General features: G+C 44.0%; 1 protein-coding gene across 1 annotated transcript in view; it reads right to left on the bottom strand.

The window, feature by feature from the left end:
- Positions 1 to 1817: 1817 nt before the first annotated feature.
- UBAC2 (UBA domain containing 2) overlaps positions 1818 to 23720 on the bottom strand; it is a 157253-nt gene continuing 135350 nt past the window's right edge. Inside the window, exons 8-9 of the mRNA XM_019756915.2 lie at positions 16797 to 16919; positions 1818 to 3140 (exon numbers count right to left, since the gene is read on the bottom strand). Coding sequence (XP_019612474.1) covers positions 3033 to 3140; positions 16797 to 16919 — 231 coding nt within the window. The 3' untranslated portion in view covers positions 1818 to 3032. The remainder of the gene's footprint in view (positions 3141 to 16796; positions 16920 to 23720) is intronic.

The raw sequence follows: 23720 nt of genomic DNA, 5'->3' as shown, positions 1-23720 counted from the left end.
TAGATACTGCTTATCAAGCAGGTTAGTAACGTCACATGATTCTAGCACATTTTCTTACACATAAGGCTATAGTTTAAGAATTCAAATTTTAGTCTGAGCCGGAAAGCCAGTTTTGACATTCTTGGTCCATCTCTTTATAAACACATTATATGGGTGAGGGGACTGTGAAGAAAACAACCTTCTGATTCTCACAAATTAAATATCGCTTAAACTACCTGATTAAAATACAACTCTTAAGTTTAGGGTTTAGACACTTTCATTTGCATTTAAGAACCATTGTTGTAGGAACATAAACTCAGGGCCTCAGAAACGTTCTAAACGACTCTGCAGTGCTTTCACAATTTTGTGCTCAATTTCCTAAAATTTTCACCTTTCTAATCCAAAACTCAGTCCAGGTTTATGAATCAGGACTTCAGAAGTAGGTTTTCTTTATTTGGGAAAGGGGGGGATTGTTACTATAGACAATTTTTTTTCCTTCTTTTTCATCCCATTTCACAATCTGGACTCTGCTTGCTTGATAATTAGGTCCAATCTGTTAAGATTTACACAAAATCAAAAACGTAAATGATCTTTTCTAGGTCTTGGGAAACCAAACCAAATGGCTCACTAATGCCCCCCTCTGATGTGCGTCACTATGCATGGAACACAGAAGGTTTTCCTTTACGGGATCCCATCAGACTGAAAGATTTCCAGGTGTCTTGAGAAGAGGTGTGGGTGTTCTCAGGTATTTAAACTCCTAGAGCGGACAGCAGCAATGTGCATTGAAATCTGCAGGAAGCAAGAACCCTAGTATAGGTATAGGAACTCTAGTGAGGAAAGAAACACGCCCAAGAGTAAGAATTGCAACACGGAGGAGGCTGTGCTTGGGGGTGGGAGTGGGGAAGGGGTGGCGACAGGGATATTCTAGAGGGTGATGACTGATGAAGGGGGACAATAGCCTGGTGGTCACATAAAAGGATGGAAAGTAACGGCTCACCACTGGGTAGGGGAGACCTTGGAAGCTGTAGGGAACTGGAAAAGAAGCTGAAAGAAGTCAGGAAAAACCTGGGGGTGTCCCAGCTCTGCCACTATTAGGTGTATGCCCTCTGACCTCAGTTTCTATTCTCTACGTGAAAGGAATGAAGTAGAGACGGTCACAAGGCTCTTTTTGGCAGGACAAGGATGTCTGGAATGTCATCCTACTTAGGAGGGCATCCTGAGCAGCAAACGAACGAACGAGAACTCTGGGTGGTTAATCCTTTTTAATACAGGCGTCACTCCGTGATCCCTGCAGTGGGGCTCTTTGCTCCCCATCCTCTGGGAGAGAAGCAATGAAAAGTCTTGAGCGAGAATTTTGCCTCTGGTTTGGTTTTACTTTGCTAGGTGCTGTTTGAAGGCGAGAGGGAACATAGGACGTGGTTTTTAGATACAGTTGTTCTTTCCTGAGACCTTTTGCCTTGGAAGTAGAAGGTGGATTTGTCTCAAAGGTCAGCCATGAATCCACGGTCAGCACTCTCAGGCTGTCTTGTACATGCCACTGGTCCGAGAATACAGTCGAGGACGTCCCCTCTACTGGCGAGTGTCTTTGCAGCCTGCGTTTGGCCTCCCCGAAAGTCACTCAACCCCCATTCCGGGCAGCCCAATGGCCCAGACAAACCTAAGAATGGGGCCTCATGGGGCCGGTCGTACTTGCAAGAACAAAATAGCTTCTCTCATTTCAAAGAAAGTACCCAAATCTTCTGAAGGAAGATGAGCCGTCTGGCATGTTTTTTGGTGGTAAATAACAGCCTAGAACAAAGTTTTATTTAGGTAAGTCTAATAAAAAAAATACCAAAAAATAAAACACAATAAAAACTTTATTGTAAGTATCATACATGTCCAAATTTACATCAATTTGATATATTTCTGCTCATTTTGTGGAACATAATCGTTGCACGATTTCCTTAAGTCTCAAGGGTCACCCTGCTTTTGATCTTTTCATGCTTGTCCACCTCCGGCCTTCCCTTCCCACCTGTCTCTGTGACAGCATCGTGTGCAGTCTACTCTGCCTTATGCACAGGTCCTGGTCAACCCCGGGGCCTGGGAGAACCCGCCTGCAGTAGAGCTGGCCCTGCGGCTGGCGGCCAAGATATGCTGTCTTCTGTTCTAGCGCTGAGCCCACACTGGGCCGGCCACTGAGCGCTCGGGTTTGGCCCTGTATTGCTCCCGCCTGCCACTGCTCTTTGTATTCTCTTTGTCCCACTTTCACCCCTAGCTCAGTAGATAACTGTGGATACTCTGAGCAAAACTAACTCCAGTTAAGTTGCATGGAGTACGCCAGAACCTAGATTTGGTAATTGAGTATTAGCGTTAATTTTTAACAGAAGTGGGGAGAAGGCCTTCCCTGGGCAGGAAAGGCCGAAGAGCGCCGAGTGGGACTTAGTTCTCTGCTTCTCCCTCCTCACCTAGGCCCGGCCAGCGCTGTGCGCGGCAGAGGTATTGCTCACCCCTTGGGAGTGTGGATGCTGAACAGCCACTGGGGTTTGAAAGCAAATTTGAGAAAAAAAAAAAAAAATAGTGATGACAAAAGTCCACAGGGAATATCTGACATGTCCTTTCTGAGTCACAGCCCCCTTGCTCCTTTTACAGCATTTATGAAGGGCTATAAGGTAGGATGATGCATTATAATACAAACAATAAGATTACAAAAGCAGTCATTTCCCATCTGGAGTGCTATTCAACTGCTTTCCGATTATCTGCAATATTAATGCATTTTAAACACATTAGAAACGAGAGATGATTCTCCAAACTAAGGAAAAGACCCAATAAGAAAATAAAGATAGAAAACACATGCTAATTTAATGGCAAACTTATTTGAGAGTATCGAAACTCATTTTCAATACTCAACAGTAACGATCGTGGAATTAAGGGAGAGGCAGTGGGGCCACCCTGTGCCCAAGAGGACACTGAGAACACCGCGCGAGGATGCTGGGCCTCGGGCTGACATGGGAGCGGGGCCAGCGCCCGCCCGCTGTGGTCCGCGGGTTGGCCACTCCACTGTTGTCTGCCGGGCGTCAGTGCTGTAACAGGAAGTTGGTGGCCACATTTAGGTCATTATTTGAAGCTCTCAGGGCTTCCAAAGCATCACCTCGGGAAAATCCCATCTCCATGAGCCGGGCAACCTGAACAGAAACAAAAACCAGAAACCTGATGAGGCTGACGACACTGCCACTAATACACTGGCTCTTAAATGTTCTGCACGTGAGTTTTGCAGGACAGGCTAAAAAGCAAACTACTTTCATTTCAGTGTGAAACCTGATGTGTAAAAAATCATTAACAGGCACATTTTAAAGTGGTTACTATACACAGTGGTACCTCGGTTTTCGAACGTAATCCGTTCTGGAAGACCGTTTGAGTTCTGAAACATTCGAAAACCGAGGCACGGTTTCCCCATAGAAAGTAATGCAAAATGGATTAATCCGTTCCAGACCTTTAAAATCAACCCCTAAAACTGCAAATTTAGGATGAATTTTACTATCTAATGATACCATAGATCCATAAAATTTACTGCATTCGTAAACCGACATGTTCGTCAATGGAGACATTCGAAAACCAAGGTACCACTGTATAGACGATAGATACATATTAGCTCATTTAATCCTCCTTTTAGAGACTGCAATGAGGCTGGGGGCGCCAAGCGACCTGCCAGGGTGAGCAGAGGGTGGCTGAGCTTGTGGGACTGCAAAGCAGGTCTGTATACGCAGCCCCGCGCTCACCTGCCTCCCCACACCCTCAGTGTCAAATGTGATTCCTGAGGAACAACCTATCAAATCCCATTTCCTAATGCCAACAACTGGTTAACTGAAGATTTACTCCTGATGCTGGCAGACACCGACGATAAAAATGCCTTAGGTTCTTGGCATCACACAACCAGAGATCACATTAGTTGCCATATTTGCTGAGTCCCCTGCCCTGTAGGCAGCAGCAGCCAAGTGCAAAGCAGGGTGGCGCAGGGGCAGAACCACGGGAAGGACGCAGCTAAAGCCACAAGGGTAGGGGGGACGAGGCTTGCATTTTTCTGACCACAAATCCTGAATCTGTGAACATAGAGGTTTCCTGCACTTTTACATACAGGCACTCTCCAATGTCAAATTAGGTAAGAGTTACTCAAATTTATTTGTAACGTATTTTCCCATTTAAAAATGTAGAATAAAAATATTGATGAGCCTGCATGAGCCACAGACATCTATTTTTTGTACTTATATTAAACTATACTACATTTGCAATAATGTATAGTGAAACATGAGACTCTTAACAAATGTTGAGCGTTTTCAACAACGTGTTGGTGAAAGGGGCTTCTGTGGGCTGACTGAGGACTCAGTCACCATTTCTAATCCTTCCTGTAGAAAACCATGTGCTTGGTGCTACCCAGTGGAAAGAGAATGACGGATATTGTCCTCCTTTCCTCTCCTTCTCCTGCTTAGGGGAGTCAAGCTGTGAGTGTGTGTGTGTGACGGGGGGTTGGGGGGGAGTGTGGGAAGGCTGGAGGACAGAGCAGGGCGTGGGAGGAGAGGAAGAAGTGGTCAGTGGGGTGGGGAGGGGATGTGGAGTAATGTCTCGGGCACTGCCCAGGCTCAGATCCCCAGACACCTAGTCCTTCAAGAAGCCTTAGGGAAAGGCTAACCCAAGTGAGGAAAGAGGGTACACAGGGGACAATTCTCAGAAGCTGGGGTTAAGTTGGAGCTTGCCAGAAACCCTCAGGTATTTTCACATGAAATGTTTTCAAACTGAGACTGTGATCCCTCATTAGTGGGTCATGAACAGTCAGTGGGCTAGGATTAAAGAAAAATGTGTGTAGTGAGGGTCTTCCTTCCATAAAATTTCCTTTCAGTTCTTTATACTCACACATATGCTTCTACTGGGCTGCATGTCTTACTGTGGGCTGTGGTCAGAAACCTTCGACAGCTGTTTTCTAAAAGTAACAGTCAGTGCCTACAGGCGATTTCCAGCTCAAGTCTCCAGGTTGACGGATAACATGACAGAATGGCAGGAATCGTCTAGTTTTCTTTCCCACTCAAGGAAAGAATTGCCTTTTCCAGAATATCAGGGACATTCTTCACTCACTGGCCAAGATGGAAAGCTCTTCCTCACAGGGAGCGGCATCTGCCTCTCACTAGTTGCCATCGGTGGGACTGCAGGGGTACTGGTCTCGCCTGGGGAGTAACAGAAAACACTCCCTTCCCTTTTCTGCCGCCCCCGTCCTCCCCTCGCAGATCACTTCTCCAGGCCAGCACCCTGACTCCCGGTCCTCCCCTGGCCCTGCGGGCCGTGTCCCCCACCTGCTCTGGTGGTGTCTCCTCTATTGGAAGGCTCTTTTCCTCTGCCATTGGTCTGCTTAACGCCTCTCTATTTCAGGATTTCAGGCGCTTGGCCCTTTCCTGTGGCTCCCAGGCTAGGATGAAGCTCCCTGACCTCTGCTCAGAGTTCCTTGCGGCTGTGACTTTTACCTGTGTTTGTAGGCTTGATTGCTTCCCACAACACTCAGAGAATGTGAGTTGCTTCTGCTCATTCTTGTGTGTTGGTGCCCAGCCCGAGTCCCTGCCACAGCCTTTCAGTGCTCGCCCCTTTAAGCCATCTCAGAATATGGTACCCAGAACTGAGCACAGTACCACTGGCATGACGCGACCAGTGCAAAGGGCAGCCAGACTGCTGTCTTCCTGCAATTGCAGCCCTCAGTAGAGGAATGCCTTAGTAGTGTGTACACATGTGTGTATGTGTGTGTGCGTGTGCCCTTGTGTAGGTAGCTGCATCGTACTGTGGTGGCCAGTTAAGTTGGAGCCTGCCAGAAACCCTCAGGTATTTTCACATGAAACGATCTCAGGCTAGGCTTCTCAAATATACGTTTATATTTGATCTTCCAGGTTTAGGACTGTATACATCTATACTAAATTTCCTCTGATTGTTTTCTAGCCGAGCAAAACTATCTTCAGTTTAAATTCGGTTGTGTACTAGGCTAATCAGCCCCCACAAACTTATATCACCCCCAAATTTGATTAGCGAACCCCGACAATGCCAGCCAAGTTATTACTGACGGAAATGTTAAGCAGGCAAGACCAAAGATAAAGCCCAGAACTCGCCAGAGACCTCACTTTCTAGTCAAGTGGCTAATCAACATTTTGGGGGGGGATCTTTAACCAGTTTCAAACCCACTTCACATTATTATTATCTGTTGTGCACGTCACCAACATATCTCTTAGGGTGATGAGATGTTGTCAAATGTCTTAGTGACATCCTGTATCGACAGGACCGGTCTGGTGCCTTCAGACCACAACACTCCTTAACGTTCACAAGTCATCTGCTTGGTAAACTATTTTACGCTTCTGCCAGACATGAAACATCAATTTTGCCATGCAGTTCTCAGAATCCACACTTTTCCTTTTCCTTCAGGGCATTTCGGACTGAGTGTTACTCACTTTGCCTCCTCTGCTCTGAGAGCACACTCGGGGAGGGGGCTACAGTTAAGCGCTACTGTCTTTAGTCGAGCCAACGCAACCCAGTGAGAGGTGGGCAGCTCTCCCTGCCCTCGCTCTGTCACCCACAAACATGACACCACGGCCCAACAACTTGGCCATTCATAATGACTGAACAGCATGGCAAACACACTCATGGTCACGCTTTTGGCACGTTTAGTATCATACTTGAAGCATAGCTAAGGACTGGCTGCTTCTTCGCACCTGGCAGGCAGGAACAAATCTGTTTGGCAAATTATGATTTATAATCTGCAGTTACTCCAGAAAATGCTGACAGTGAGCTGGCCACACAGGCACCAAGGCAGAGCAGCGGCACCCGTGGCAGGCCCCAGGCCCTGCAGGCCTGCCCCGCCCCAGAGAGGGAAAAATCCCTCAGGTCTGGGACGGCTGGGGTGTGTCCTAGGTCGTAAGTGATGCACGCGAAGCTTCTGAGTTCATTCTCTCTCACACACAAACAACTACCGTCACTGCTTTTGATAACTAAGCTGGGTTTCTTGCAGGTCTTTGCTGAAGAGAGTGTTTGCTGTTACAAAGTTGTAGAGGCTGGCTGTTCATTGTGGCTTTGGAGCTTTTTGTGTTTTTTAGGGGTGAGAAGACAAGTGTGACTGGAAAACTTTCATTGCTGGTATTCTGACCAGAGGAAGAAACCTAGGAAGTAGAAAGAGTGTTAACAGAGTTCTTCTTTTTAAAAGCTGAGCAATTACACCAAGGAAAGGTATCCGTAAGTTTTCCCTAGTGTCCAAAACTGTAAACATCCAAGGAAAAATGAAATTGCATGCTTGGGCTTGGGTATGTAGATAATAATTAGCCAGAAAAGACAAGAGGTAAAGAGAGAGGGGTTCCGACGGTGTTTCCTAACTGCTCCCGTCCCGCAGTGGAGAGTCTGGATGGGCCCCCCACAGCCCTGAAAGATGGCCACGCATTCTACTGCTGTTCCTTCTTTGGGTGGCTCAGTGGAACAGATGATAAGGAATGGAGCATAACCCAGCAACACAGAGAACAGATATCTACAGATCTCATGAATGGGACTAACAATTACTGTTGCAGACCTTAACGTTTATCTGTGCGGAAGGGCCAACTTGCCCAATCCTAATGCAATCCGTTCCTGTTGCTGTGTGATGTGCTCAGCCAGTGACGCATGAGTTCCTGTGCTCAAATGGCAGAAAGAGAAAATTGAGGCTCACGCAGACCTGGGGTCAGGTAAGCAAAATATAGACAGGATTCCAGATTTCACAATTCCTTAAAATAAAAACCCAGGGGAGGCTGGCAGCTGTTTTAGATCTGACCCAAGTGCAAGAGAATCATCCCAGCCATTGCTGCTGGCACATGGGGACCCATTCAGTGGCAGGGAGAGCCTAAGCTCTGGAGTAAGGCTCCAGCTGGCCATGTACTCACTGTGTGACCCCAGGCAGGGCACTAAAGTCTCAGCTCTTAGTTTTCTCACAGTTTGAGGGTAAGAGATGCACGTGGGAAAGGCCTACAACAGTGACAGGCACATAGCAGGTGCTCAGTAAGCATTACCTCTTATGATATTATCCTCTTGAACAGCGATTGGGCCAGGCCTGGGTGTGTGAAGATCCCTCCCTCTGAAACTCTCAGGCCTCAGTTCAGAGACTGATGACACCGACAGCGTGACAAAACTACCCTTGGGTTTTGTTTTCGGCATTCACTTTAACTGCTTCCACTTTACAAGTTTTATATCCTTTGTTGGTCAAAGAAGTGATGTGTCTTTTACAATGATCAAACGCAGGCTTGTTTTCAGAGAGGGCCACGGCTAGCACGGTGTGGCTGGAGGAAGGCTCGGAGCAGAAAAGCCCCCTGCTCTGGGATGGTGCTTATTGTCATTAAGGGGGAGGCCTGTGTTCCCCCACATGCTAGAGACCTGATTAAACACTGGCCCCACAGCTAAGCACACCCACAGGTAAACCCACCACCACGGCTCAACACCGCCACCCTTAAAAACAAACGTAAGGGTGTTTTGCTACCTATTCTAGCGCTTAAATAGCAGAAACAAGAATTGGCCCAAGAAAGCTAATGTGATGAGACCGCATAAAGTCAGGAAGATGGGAAAAGTCTTCTTTTTAAAAGGTGAGCGTAACAGTCTAACAAAAAGGCCACTGTTGGAAACACCTTACTTTATATCTGTATAAGTTCTATATTCAATTCTGATGATCACGTAATTAATGGTATTTAGAGATATTTAGTTTACCTCCCTCCCCATCCAAAGCATACATTTTATTAAATATATTAAATCACACCGAACATCTAATCTGTTTTCTCTCCAGGCTGTTTCCTGTCTTTTTAATTCAGCTATTGCAATGAGAACCATCTGTCACCTGATCAAATCTAACATCAAAGGGAAGAGAAAAATCCCAACATAAAATCTCTTGATCTCATTTGACCAGAAGATACAAATACATCGTGATCAGTTTAAACCAAGTTGTGAAAGCACAGGGATGTCCTGAATTCAGTGGGTATTTACAGACTATCCCCGCTGTTTCAAGGCCAGCCTTAAGCAACTGCAGTGGGTTGGGCGTAGTGACTTGTGGGATCTTTTCCGTGGCAGATGGTGAACTCCATGAGAGTGGGTACCATGCTGGCCTTTTTTCCACCCATCACAGATTGTGACACTCAGGAGGTGCTTGGGCATTAGTCAGAGAAGGCGTGTATGTTTAGCGATGTAAGTTCTTTAAGGAGCTGACGGTTCATCAGGGGAAGACAACCAGTAAACATCTTGAGGGCAAGATGAGAAAGCTGGTGAAACACTTAGAGTTCCAGAAAAGAAGATGCTAAGATAGAGACGTTTTCTGATTTAAGCAGAGTCAAGAGCAAGGCAAACGCATGCTTTGCATCTCAAGCAGTACTGACGGCAGGGTTTGCAGTAGTCTTGTGTAAGCCCTGGCAGTTGGTTTTGCTTTTTTTTTTTTTCTTGTAAGGCAAGTTCCTCACTTAAGCTTTGGTTGCCCAGGCATCTGCTTCAATGATGGCTATCTGGAATAAACGCATTGCTAGCCACATGATTAGATAAAGAGCCAGGCTGCTTCCTCCAACCAAGGCTCCTTTTGTTTTAGCGATCTTGGTTGATTTCAGTAACTCACCATTTATTTGGGCCAGTTGTTATTTCTCTTCCAGCACTATAAATTCCCACTCTTATGTCTTACATTCACCAATGAGGAGTAGCCCATGAAACCCTAGATCCCCAATAAAAGCAGAACCCCAGGCCCATCACCAGCACGTCTCTCCCCGCCCCTCCCCCCTTGTTCTCTCTCCTGTGGGCCTTAGTGTGTGGTCCCAGGTGAGCTGTGTAACTTCCAGGTCATATCAATAATAAACCTTTAGTTTTTCAAAGTTTCCTGATGATTATTGGTAGGCTGAGACCAGCGCAAAACAAGTCTGTTTGGAAAACTTTAAAAATGCCCCATAGGAATTTTCTAAAAAGTATTTCCATCAACTGATTCCTTCTCTATTTCAGAGCACAGTAAGAGCCTTCTTCCTCCTTTTGCTTGTGTATCACAGGAAAGTTTCTGTCTAAAAATTCTCACCACAAAACATCAGAATAGAAGTTCATCTTGGTTTCTAGTCTAAAACCCTGAAGCGATCTTTTTCTCTAACTTCTGAGAGAAACCAGGCGTAGTTGGGTTAAGAGCCAAAAAGAGTGTGAACGCTTTCTCTGTCTTCCACATCAACTTATTCGTAACAGCTGAAGTTACCCAAATGTAACATCTTCAAAGCCTGTTTTCTCAACTGAAAGCTTGACTTCCTAGAGGCCAGGATCAGAGATAATTCAACTTAAGGGATAGTAAGGAGAGGTTGGCACTGAGATTCCAGCTTAGCCTTGTCACTGGTATGGAGACACATCTGTGCCCTTAGGAACGTGCACAGGTCGCTAAGGAACGTGCCCTTAGCGACCTTCAACTCTGTCAGCTGGTCTTCATCCGGGACCCCCTCCGCTGCCTCCCGAGGCCTGAGGCCTGAGGCCCGGCTGCCGCTGCCCCAGGGCTGGGGTGACATGGGAACTTAGCCAGAAGCAGGCACCACAACTGCATCGCCACCGTCACCTGACAGCACTCCAAAGGAGAACAAGGTGGGGTATATTTTTCTACAATATGCTTTTCAAAGAGGGACCACGCTGAATGAGAAAAGAAACCTAGAGGGATGAAGATAAATCCGTATCAGTTTTCCTTTCCTTTCCTTTAAAAAACAACAACCCAAACATCCTCTATGACTAGGACATGTGTCCCTGCTATCTCAAGATAATTCTTATTGAAGAAAATAAAAGAGTTCCCACTTTGGCATTCTATTATACTTGCAATTCAACCAATTTTTGATGCAAGTGAAATAGGACATTCATTCCAGTGAGATTTATAGCAATTCCTGTTAGTAAAATACTCCTCTGCTTGTTTTGTTCAAATAAGACTGTGGTTTTCTTGAACTTCCCTTTAGCTGCAGGCGTCAAAAACAAAAGGATTTTTGGGTTCTTACTTCCCAAATTCTGACGCTTTGCAGAAAGCAATACCAACCTGGAAGGTGGCCCGACCCAGTCCCATGCTGGGTTGCCCATTCGTGCCAGGCCACTACCCGGAGGCCACATGGCTCCCTGCCAGGTGGAGCATCCCGGCAGAAGCTACAGGAGATGCGGCTTGCCCTCCCCTCCCCGTCACTGTAACGACTCCTTGGGCCCTGAGGGCACGCCTCCTCGCCTACCCTACTGCCCCTGTGGCAAGCTCACTGTCAGACCCTGTGGGTCAATGCAGCTCTATCCCCTCATCACTGGACCACTTTCTCCTTCTTAGAATCGCTGAACCCCTGTGATTACATCTCTCGGTGCGAGAACTGTTTGTGGTTATTTTATGTTCCCGCCGGGCTACAGGCTGCTCAGTGGCCCCTTATCTTTGCGCTCTCCTGCTTGGTTCAGGTTTTGGTACTGAGAAGACAGACCCTCACTGCAGGCTGGATAAGCTCCTTTGCTTCTATCTTTTGGAGTGCCCAGCGGAATTAGGCACCCCTCGAAAGTTAGTTCATTCTTTGACTGCCACCCAGTATTTCATTCAAAGACATTTAACTGTGGTGTTTTCTTAAAAAAACAACAACATTTCCAGTCTATTAGCATTAGAGATGAAAAGGTCTGACATAATGCCACTCTCTAACACATTGTTAAGTGAAAACAAGTGTCCTTTTGAAAGAGAAGTCCACTGATCACACCTTCACATTCGGCCCTGCTCTAACCGCTGCCGAGACACCTTCTGTGTGTCAGGCTGTGTGTCGGGTAAGAAACAAGGAAGAGATGGTATCAGCTCTCAAGGTGCTCACTGTTGACTGGGTGAGAAAGATAACATACAAGTCCCTAGAGCAGAAGCACAAAATGTGCCGCAAAACAAATACGCATTAGTGAGAAGACTGTTTTCTAAGCTGAGTGTTTCGGAGTTTAGTGGGTTTTCTGGAAGACAGTGGTGAGGACCCCTGAGATGGGAAGAGAACCTCACTGAGATTTAGATTCTCTCATACTAAATACATTTTGCTGTCTGTCAGGTAAGATTGAAAGTGTCTGTGTGCTTTGAAGCCATTCTCTCTCACTTGGGCCACAGGATATTTCAGAGGACACGACTGGGATCCACACTAGGGGTGTCATGTGTTATAAACATAGTAAGTGGTAACAAATCTCGTCTGGGCAACAGTCTCGTAAGCATCCCGACTAGAACATGCTTTCCGGGCAGGGGTGTAAGACATTACATACGTAGCTTTGGTTATAATACACCTTTCCCTCCATGTCTAGTGCGTCCTCTGGGGAAACTCGATGATGTAATTTTCAAACCTTGTCACGGTTCTTTAATGCCTACAGCATAAAGCAGAAGCCCACATGATCAAAGGTCATTGGGGGGCCTGTCTTGCCCCTTCCCCGGACAGTGTCCCTGCCCCCCAGTCACCTTCCATTCCAACCTCGCCCACCTGTGCCACCCCCAAATGCACACACTTTTTACCACGCCAGGTCTTTACAAATGCCACTGCCCCCAACCCTCCCAGCACTGGCCATCCTTCTGAGTTTTAATCACACTGGAAGACTTCTACCTCGATACAGTTGACTAGAGCCGTCGCCTTGCCTGCCTCCCTGCCCTGGGCTCTGCACCACGTGAGGGCAGGAAACGAGCCTTATTTATCTCTGTATTTCAAGAACCTAGTCCAGTGCTTCGCCCCTGCACAGCAGAAGAGTTGGTAACTGTTAGCTGAATAAAACCAGAATAGAGGTGAATGGAAGCAGAACGTTGGAATTTGTTACCAGTCCATGTTCATCTTCCTTTTGTTAAGTCCCAGCTTTGGGTTTAGTCTTAACTTCCTTGTCTGAACTTACCTGTGTGTCCCATTAAGCATAAACCGAAAGGTCATTTTCTAAGCTTAGGAAGGATTCGAGAGAGAGAAACTTGGTTAAGTTTTTTATCTTTTGATTACAAAAAAAAATGAAGCCCGTATGACAATAATTATTTGTTAATTTTGAGTATGGGTATAGTATAAAAATCCCTGATTAAAAAAAGAAAAAAAGAAAAAGAGAAATTGAAATACACACATACACACACACACACACACACACACTTATTTTTAAGATAGTAGACATTTGATTATTAAAAAGTTATTGGGTGGTGCTTGGTTTTGGCTTTGGCGTATTCTTAAAAGTGGCTGGGGTAACACTTGCAAGGGGTGATGAATCGGCTAAGGGGTTGGGGGTGCTCATTGAAAAATAGTAGGAGTGGATTGTGAAGAACTGAAAACCTTGAGACTTGACAGTAGCAAAAGAACAAAAGGTGGCAAGAAATTTCTGTGGCTGTATATTAGACTAGTACTAGATTTAATAAGGAATGCACGCTCTTTCTTAGAATATGCTTTGTTTTCAAAATAGATGGACTCCATTTCCTGTCTTAAACAATTCTCACTAAAATTCCTGAAGTATTTGTTTACATCAGGAAAAACTCAAATAATCACTTCTACTTTTTTTAGTTTAGAAAATTACGCAGTTTCTTAATGCATTAAAATCACATGACAGATATTAAATAAAGAAAACATAGCACATTTAATTAAAAAATTAAGCATAAAAACATTTTATGAGGTATCTTAATGTGTCACTAACAAATATTTTAGATAACGTCTAGCCTCAACAAACTAACCAAGACATTATATATTAACTATACATTACTGAATGTTATTGTATATGTCTTGAGGGCAAGAAGAATCTTTTTTATCTTTGTGACAGTTTCTCTAGCACCTATCACAAGAACTACCAAGAGTCTACAAAACAAATAATTCCCGGGGAGGACCCCGTGTCTTCATGCAGTAATGGTCTATAATGGCCTTTTTCAGGAGAATCAAGAAACCCCAAGAAAACAAGATTTAGAAAATGAATGAATAAGGAAGCATATGGTAAAAACAACCTTGCATGTAGTTATATCTTTTCATAACACAGCAAGGAAGAAGTAAATGCTGTTTTAAACTGATTTTCACAAACTGTTAACCTCACTGTTGTCATTCTGGGAGGATCAAGGAAAGTGATTCATTAAAACACCATAAAGACTTCAATTGCACACATTCACCTGTTATCTTTTTTTTCCCCAAAGTGCCAAAACTAACAACTGTCTCACCTTTAAAGACCTCATACAGTTAACGGCTGCTCAGTGAGGAATATGACCTGAGGGTCTATAAAGTAAACAGCACTAGACCGGGACTCCATTTCTTTTCACCTGAATTGGAGAGTATTAGCTCACTTTTTAACCTCTTACCATAAATACCTTACAAATGCTGAGTTATTGGGCTTTATTTTCTTGTTGTGGGGATAACATTTTTCTAGAAATTCTCTATTGGAAGTGGAAGAGAACTACGGCTCTTCCACCCACTGCTCAGTCCTAACCAGTTGCTGGAACGATCAGTCTGAACTGAGGCCGCAAGGGCGAGGGGCTCCATCAAGTCATGAGGCGCAGTCCACTGGCTTCCTTCGAAAGGACTTATCATGGCCTAATGCAGGGGGCAGTGGGCGCCCTACCCAGGGACCCCTCTCAAGTTCCCGAAAAAGTCAGGACACAGCTTCGCTGCAGAGACTGGGTGACCTGGGTCTGAATGGCATTTGTTTACTCTGGGGACAGGAACGGAGGAGGTGATGACCTGGGTGGTGTGACCAGCTATGAATTGCTGCCTGTGATTTGCTTTCATGAGAAGAGAGCATCATATACAGGAGGAAATTTAGAAGTGTTATTATTGCAATGCTCTAAATTTACTTTTATGTATTTTTTAAAACTCTAGTTCGAAAGAATTTCCAACTTACGAAAAATTTCAATAATAGGACCAAGATCCCTGATTACTCTTCATCCAGACTGAGCAAATGTTGTTTTGCCACAGTTGCTTTTTCCTCTTTCATTCTCTGTTTATACACACACACACTCTCACACTTATGTTTCTTGAGCCATTTGAGATTAAGTTGCATACATCATGTGTGTATTTTGTTTTCTAAGAACAAGGACAGTTTTTCCTATCCACAGTCAGTACAGATACCAAATCTAGAAACTTGACATTAATAGAAAACAATGAACTAACCTATAGTCCAATTTCATCAACTAACTCTAAAATGTCCTTTCACACACACACACACACACACACACAAAAAAGTTTCCAGTACAGAATGCATTCCAGGATCACGTATGACGTTTAGCTAGCATGCCTCCCTGAGTCTCCTTCAACCAGGAGCAGTCTGGGACATCAGTACTGCTGGAGAACACTGAGCAGGTCTGGTATTTTACAGCATGTCCTTCAAACTGGGATTGTCTGCTTTTCCTTTATAAGGAAACTTATGCATTTCTGCTGGTAACACATGACTGAGTTGTCCTTTTCAGGGCGAGCCCGCAGTGGTCTTTGTTCCCATTATGGTACTGTAACCTCTAAAAACTTGGTGAAGCTGGTGTCCAATTTCTCTATATAATTACTAGGTTCCTTTCGTAATAAGTAACTCACAGGTAGAGACTTTGAGATTATATAGACTGTTCTTCATATAATGATGATTTTCCCCTGAATTTTTATTCTGATAGTTGCAAAACTTGAATTTCCAATACCATCATTCTTTCTACATTACTTTCCATTCTATTGAAAGGAAAAGCATTTTCCTTACCCTTGAGGATATATGTATATAAATATTTATTTGTCTATTAATATAAGCATGAACTCATGGATTCTCCCCACCCCCATGGATTACATTACAGTACTGTCCTTATTTATGTTGATGCTCAAATCTGATGTTTCTGATATAGCCAGTGGGACCGCCCAAGCTGGCTCCAGCATCGTTGTAGCATGCCCCTCAGTGATGGAGCACTTCCTTAATTCCTTGCATACGGTGGTTGGCCCAGGGTCACCTTGTGCCTTCCTTATCCTGGGCCTGGGACCCACCACTTCTCTAAAAGGCTGGTTATGATTAGTGGGCAACAGTATTTAGAAACTAGATCTGGGCAGTAAGTGTGCTCAGTGCTCCTGCAGTGCGTCTCATTCCTTTTGGTTGACAGAGCTAAGGCACACGTACACACACATTTACTTATTAAATTGAGAGTTTATGATGATATCTCTAATTCCTATCCAACCACACAGGGTTCTTCCTTGCCCTCCCCTATTCTGTAGTTTTATTTTCCTTCAACAGTAAGATCAACCTATTTCCTCATTTGCTCAAATCTATAGTACATACAATATAATTTCAGAATTGCTGTACGTATGCCACTATGAAAAATAAACCTATGAAGAGTTTAAGATTTCTTTGCAGTATTTTCTTTAGTCAGAGGGCATATTATGTTCAAAAGTTACTGAAAATAAGTTGCCCCCCCGATGATTATATTATTCATTTAAAACACAGTTGGATCATTCATTTCTGTTTCTTTTTACTTTTACGCTTGTTCCTATCAATTTGCTTTTCAAATATATAAAACATTAACTTGATTCCTAAAGTCAAAACCATAAAAAGGTATACACAGGAAAGCACCCCTCTCTCCCCATCAGCCGCCTCCTTCTCTCCCACCCCTTGTAGGGAACCAACTTCAATCGTTTCTTACAGTTTTAAAATAAGTGATCACAATATATTTGCTTTCACACCATGCTTTCCTCAAACTCATAGGACCCACAGTAGCCAATAAAGGCCCCAAATGTCTACCACTGCTATAGGTGGCAGTTTAAATGCTATCAAAATCTTTGTATTTATGTGCAAAATTTCTTTCAAGTCTTGTTCACCCAAACTGCTTGAAGTCTGAAACACTGGTTTAGGGTAAGTTAGGGTAAGTACCAGGTATTACTGATTACCTGTTCCTCAGAAACCTCCAGAGCAGGGGATGCTTGCTGTTCAGATCGTCGGCCATCCTGATAGTTTATATTTTGTCTCTGACGTAAAGGTGGGAAAAGACGATTCCAATTGATCATTCCTCCCTAAAAAGAGATCAATACACAATGATCAGACGTAGAAGGGGCAGAACCATCATAATGCTTGGGAGAGCTTTCTCTTGCAACGCAGTCACATTGACAGCCTGAGAAAGAAAATGTCGTACTGATCTGCTGTATGCAAGCAATCCCACAATCCTTCAATGAATAGGATAAAATCGGCCCCGGCAGTAGGTACACAGAGAGAAGAGAAGGTAGCGGGTACTGTCAAAGTAACTCATTCAGTTTGGCTCTGCAGAGATTCCTAACCTCAGCCCCACTGTGTCCCCACGGACACTGTCCCATCTCCACTGACCCTACAGCACTCAGGGCTTTGATGGGTATTACAGGAAGGACGACATGGAGAGGAGGCCAATTTACTCCACAGATTAAAGACTTCAGTGTGGAAAGCTAAACTGTTAAACATTTTAGAAGAATAAGAGAATATTCTTTATGTCCCTGGGATAGGAAAGGATTTCTAAAACAAAAATAAACCATAAGTAAAGAGATGGCTAAAAATTATTACAAGAACTTTTGTATGGCTAAAAAAAATTAACAAGTTGGAAGACAAAGTACAGATTATGAGAAAATGTTTGCAACACATAACCGACAAAGAAAAATATCTTCAATATATAAAGAACACTTAAAAATCAATGAGAAAAAATGATTCAAGAGAAAAGTGGGTAATAGATATGAACAGACACTTTACAGAAAGAGAAACACTGAGTCAAAACATGGAGGAAAAGATGTCCAACCTCACTGGTAGTAGGAAATACAAGTTAAAACAGCAATATGTTATTTCATACCTACAAGACTGGCAAAAATAAAAAGTCTAACAATAGCAAGTATGGGATGATATGAAGGAAATGGAACTCTATTTTGTTGATGGGAGTATAAATTGGGATAAATATTTTGAACAACAATGTGTCAAGATCTAGTAAAACTGAGGCTGTTGTACGAGCCAGCAATTTCATCTCCAGGTAGCTACGAGTGCCTAATAGTGCATTTATGAAGATGTTCTGTGAAACACTAATTATAATATTAAGTAAGAAAATGTAAAAAATTGAACCATCCCTAAGTAGGGAAACAAATAAATGGTTCTACTATATAAATGATTATTATATGAACAGCCAGAATCTAGCTGTTCGTGAATAAATCTCAAAAATACAATGCTGAATGAAGAACAAAAGTTGTATAAAAATATGCATATAAAATACCATTTATGTAAATTTTAAACATACTCAGAACAATAGTGTACTATTTAAACGATTTTATGGATATACACTAGTGGTGATATCCCAGGGGATATTTGGAATATTTGGAGGCATTTTTGGTTGTCTTGTGGGGGATCTGGGGGTGGGGGACAGGAAGTGGTGCTGCTGGCATCTAGTGAGTAGAGGCCAGGATGCTGCTAAGCACCCTATGATGTGCAGGACAAACCTTACAACAAAGAATGGCCCAGACCAAAATGTCCATAGTGTCTCAGTTGAGACACCATGATATATACACACGTGGTAAGACGCAAACATGCACAGGCATTAGGCATGACACACCAGGACAGTGGGAAGGGGAATGAACTTTTGAATCTGTAACATTTTATTTCTTCAAAGGGAGTGAGAGTGAAAGAGTAGGCAAAACAAAACAAAACCCCAATTTCTCTACTCCTGTGATAGTAAAAAAGTGCTTAAAAAGCAGAAAGTAACAGAAGCTCTAGGTTCTAAGATGTTTTGACACTAATCTGCTCTTTACGCAGGGTTAAATATGAGACTCTACAAACAGGAAACGTTTCCTTCACTTTGTCTTCTTCAAAAGCAGTAACCACATATTTAAAAGAGGAAAAAGGAAACAGCAGTATCTGTTATTAGTTGGTGGAGGAGATTTTCAAATGAAGCAATCTGCGTTTCAACCAGTTTTTCAGGTGATTCTGATGCTTACCCGAGTTAGAGAACCATGACTTTATGCTACTTTTGCATATGTTTGAAATAATTATAATGAGAAATTAAAAAAATTAAGAGGCCATCCAAAATGGGGGTCGGTCTAATCCTCCGGGAAAAAAAAAATTTCTTGTGAAAATAAATGAACGGCTAAGTTCCCAACTGAGAGCAGTAAACGTTTGTAACAGTTTATCAAATGGAAGTTCCGTAGCATGGAACTCCACCTCTGAGGGCTTTGGCAGGTTTTGGGATGGGAGGGTCAGGCAGTGTCTGTACTAAGATGTGCTTACACTGCGAAGCTGGGGCAGAAGAGCCCTTTATGAGCTTTCTGGGGGCTCGCAGTTCCCACAGGAGGGTGGGAGCTAGTTACAGGGTCTAGTCTTGCTCACTTGGGGCTCATGGTCTCCTGAGGGGAAGGCAAGACATGCAGAAATGGAACAATCAGAACACGGCAAGGTGGTATATCATGAAGAAAGAAGCTGTGTGGCATCAGGCAAAGGGCCAGACACCTTCAGAGTGGGCACTGACTAACCGCAGTCAGAACATAGGGGTCAAGCTGTGAAGAGGATGGGCACTTAGCTGAATTTTAGAGGATGAGGATTATTTCAACAATGGAGAGGAGAACCAGGCATTTCTGTCAACCTGTTCAAAGACAGGGAACCGAGAATGGGTCTGTCCCTACTTAAAGGGTCAAAGCTAAGGAGTAATGACAGAGGAACAAAAAGGTAGAGGAAGCAGAATGACAGAGCAGTCTCTAGAGCCAGAATACCTGGGTTCAAATCCCAGCTCTGCCACTTCCTGTGTGACCTTACTTTTTTTTTTCTTTTTTTTTTTTTCTGGTTTGAGTTTTTTACTTGTAGGCCTTAGTTTTTTAAAAAAACTTTTCTGAGTCTCTGTAAGATGGGAATAATAACTATACTCACCTCATAAGGATATTATGAGAAACGAATGAGTTATTACAGGCAGAGCATTTAAAACAGAGCTTGAAGACTTCTAAAAGACTTCTATTATACATTAGCTATTATATTATTACTATCTAATGCAATTAGCTTTCTGGGGGCTCGCAGTTCCCACAGGAGGGTGGGAGCTGGGCACAGGGTCTAGTCTTGCTCACTTGGGGCTCATGGTCTCCTGAGGGGAAGGCAAGACAGATTTATTTCTTGTTTTCCCAACTGGACTACAGGACCCTGGGGAGCTGTGATGTGCTCCCCAGGTGGCCAGTGCAGCTCTAAGTTCAGTGCAGCCTGAGCTGATTCCCAGCCAAAGAGGTGTTCTGTCAGAGAGCCACATGGAGAACAATCAGGGAGTGGGTATTATGAATATAGTGGTTTAGAATAATCAACATTTTTTCCAAAAGCATCCTGATCTTATCTTAAAAAGGTTCATCACTGGGGAAAAAAAATCATCTTTTATTCTCAGTCTTTGGCGATCTGAAAGCTGTTTTTGAAGGCTAGGCAGGCAGGCAGGCAGGGCCACCTCCACTGTACCGTCTGTGGCTGGCTGCGGACCATGTCGGGAAGATTCTGGGGGAGGGTGTGGGTTCATCAGTAATGAGCGATGTGACTGTTCAGTGAGACCTGCCTCAGCACAGAGGAGTTGAGACGGCACCTATCTAAGGAATTACTAACCCTGCTACAGACCACAGTTTTCCAATGTTTTTCACATCATGGCACACACAAAAATAGATATATTTGCATAACACACAGGACATTCAAAGCTGTTTGCAACTAGCCTGGCAGCTTCAGGCCCTTCCCAGCTGCCCCAAGGGCTGAGGGGATCAATATCTCAGCCCACCTGTGACCATGACACAGTGGCTGGGAAGTCCTACCCAGACCCTAAGGAAATACCTATTCCCTTCATGTGAGCAGTTTACAATGGGGATGACCCACTGTGCCGTCCACTGCAGAAGCCAGACCGCCAGGCTCCAGGCTCCGTTAATGATAACTCCTAAGTAGCTTTGGAATCCATCCATTTCTTTCTACCCTCACTCTCACTGCCCTATTTTAGATCACCATCAAGGGTGGGGGTGGCTTCAGAGAGGTTTTCCTAAGACATGAATCTTACCATGTCACTCCTGTACTTAAAACCCTATCGTGGTTCCCCACTGCCTTTTTAGTAATCTTAAAATATTTATTAATTCATTAATAGCAATCACAAATTCATTACTTGCTAACAGTGCATTTCAAAACAGAAAAAGAATTAATGAGAAGAATGTCATTGTTGTCAATTTTTGCCAATCTTTTTTAATGTCTGACTTAATAGAAGATAGTTGGATTCTCACATCTGCTTCTGCGTTCAATTCTGTCAGATGTCACTTTGGCTTTTGAGGTACATAAAAAAATTTAGCGACACACAGATACATAGTTAGGAAAAAAGTAGAGTACAGCAAGAGCCTTTTCATGTCACTGCAGATCCTCTCCTTTGATACCACGCAAGTTCCCACCGCTTTAAAGGTACAATCTGAATTTCATCCTCTGGCTTGCCAGCCTCCTGTTTACCACACTAATGGTCTTTCTCACCACTCTCCCTCACATTCTAGACTCCTTTCTGGGAGACTTCTCTCATCCCCCACGTCTGGGGTTTGATACTCCTCTTCTGTGCTCTCGTATCTCGCTGTACGTCTCCACAGACAGCACTTAGTACGTTACACTTCGATTACGTGTTGGCTGGTTCGAATGCCACAGCGAGCTATAAGCTCCACATGGGCCAAGACTGTCCATCTTGCCCATTAGTAGACTTACCTTCATGTGGCACCTGGCACATATAAGTACTTAAGAAATATCGCTGAATGAATCAATGAAAGGACAAATACACAGTAAAGCATAATGCTGAGTTAAGTTGTATGGAATTTTCTTCAGCAAGGGCCTCGTAATTAGTTGAAACACAGGGACCTACGTGGTAGGTTAATAATGAATGTCCAGATGGAGGGAGCTAAAGCAAGGAGGCTGACAGAACAAAGCCCATGGCTGACACCTTTTGTAAGGACAGGAAGCACACCTCCCTCTAACACAGGAACCAGCAGGTATGAGATCCACTGCTGGGAGACGGGTTGGTGCCAATGAAACTACCAACGGCAACTCATCATGTAAGTGGGTATTTGTAATTCACTGTACTGCTTCCAAGTGGGCTTGGGAAGCTGCAGATTTCAGTGTGAATACGAATATGCATCGCTTCATTCATTTATCTTCTATGTGCAGTGCGCTGTACTGGGGCCAGTAAAAATGGCTGCGACGCGCACAGAAATGACTAATATCCTACAGCCCTGAAAGAATTTAGCTTAGTTGACAGAACAAAGATACATGAGAAACTACATAAAAGGCACTGAGACTGCATGTCATTAGCACTAAGTGAAAGATCTCTTATTAGACTTAGAACTAATAATAAGCACTACGATACAGATAAAAGAAATATTACTAGAGGTTGCTGTCATCAGCGATCATAGCTTCATGGCAAAACTGGAAAAAAAATAAAAACAAAACAAACCCTAGTACCACTGCCACACACACCAACTAGCAATACATTCATTCAGCACTTGGATAAAAAGGAGGGACAAATGTGAGGCTCAGAATAAATCCTATCACATATTTGGAAAACAACTCATTGGTAATGCCTTAAAAATAGGAAGAGTAGAAGCACGCAGGAACCTGGATTTAGCCGTCACGTGAGGGGCCACACCCTAACATTTGAACAGTGTCATAAACAGTATATTACAAAATCTTTCAGGCTGCTTAGCAGCAAGCAGTCTCAGCAGGACTTCAACAAAATGCCAGGCTAGTTTTATAGCTCTGTTTCATTTTTTTCTTTGTGGTTTACCCGACTGACCAGTTTTGGGAGCTCAGATACTTTATATCAGGCATTTTTCTCAGCAAAACAGAAAACAGTTTCCATAGTAGTAAGATCAGGAGATGAAATACATCATTTTGCTTAGGTTTTAGAGCCTTTGGCTCAGGAGGTAAAAGTTTCCGATAGCACTGGGGCTGTTTGCCACGTCTCTTCTTCCTCTTTCTTGCTCTGGTCAGCTAGACTCCCAGAGGCTGTGGCCTTGCCTGTCCATTCCATTCGTGGGTTGGTGCTGGTGTGGGGACTGAAGTGGGGTGGCACTGAGGAGGGGGGTGGTGAGGAGGGGGGCGGTGAGGAGGCGTCTAGAGAATCCACTACCAGGCTGCTAAGAGAATCCAGTAGCCCAGGAAGCAACTCAACAGCTCGACTACTGCTGTCCCCACAGGAACACTTCAACTAGTGTGTGAGGTAACAGCTATGCGTCTCGAGTCTTGTGTTTTGAGTGGTGACTTTTCTCTTGAGAGGCCCAAGATTCCTACCAGAGCTGATCTGACTTCTCCTGAGGCAATTTTAACAACAGGCTAAATTAGTTTCAACTTTAACTGCAAACTCAAGAGACCCATGTATTTTCCCTGTTTCAACAAAGTGCCTGGTAAATTCCTGTTGGGGGTGTCACGGTGGAACAGGGGGAAAGACTGTAAAATGAACTGTAGGATTCAAATTTGGCTTCTCTATTCACCCTGGCGCTTGGCTCTGGGTGAACGGTTTCGGCTCCCTGCCCTTTGGGGGTGACGACAAAGCGTGGTATCGGGATGCCATGCTGAGCCATATGGAGAATGCTCAAATCTGTCGTTACGAAAGGCTGGCTGACGAAACACTCTCTTCTCATGGTGACCCTTTCATCCAACAAAAGTCATGATCAAAGACGTCCTCGCCTTTTTAGGAGGTTTGTTTTTGATTCTGGTAGAGAATGGAAACACTCAACCTTTCTGTGAGAAGGAGGTGGAAGTGAGGGGTGGTGGGGGAGACTGTGGATTCCTCACAAACCCAGCCTCCAGGCGGCGAATCTGGCCCAGAGAGATGACACCTATCTCTC

This window comes from Rhinolophus sinicus, linkage group LG04, assembly GCF_036562045.2.
Source record: "Rhinolophus sinicus isolate RSC01 linkage group LG04, ASM3656204v1, whole genome shotgun sequence".
Lineage (NCBI taxonomy): Eukaryota > Metazoa > Chordata > Mammalia > Chiroptera > Rhinolophidae > Rhinolophus > Rhinolophus sinicus.
This window is presented reverse-complemented; position numbering and strand designations above follow the sequence as displayed.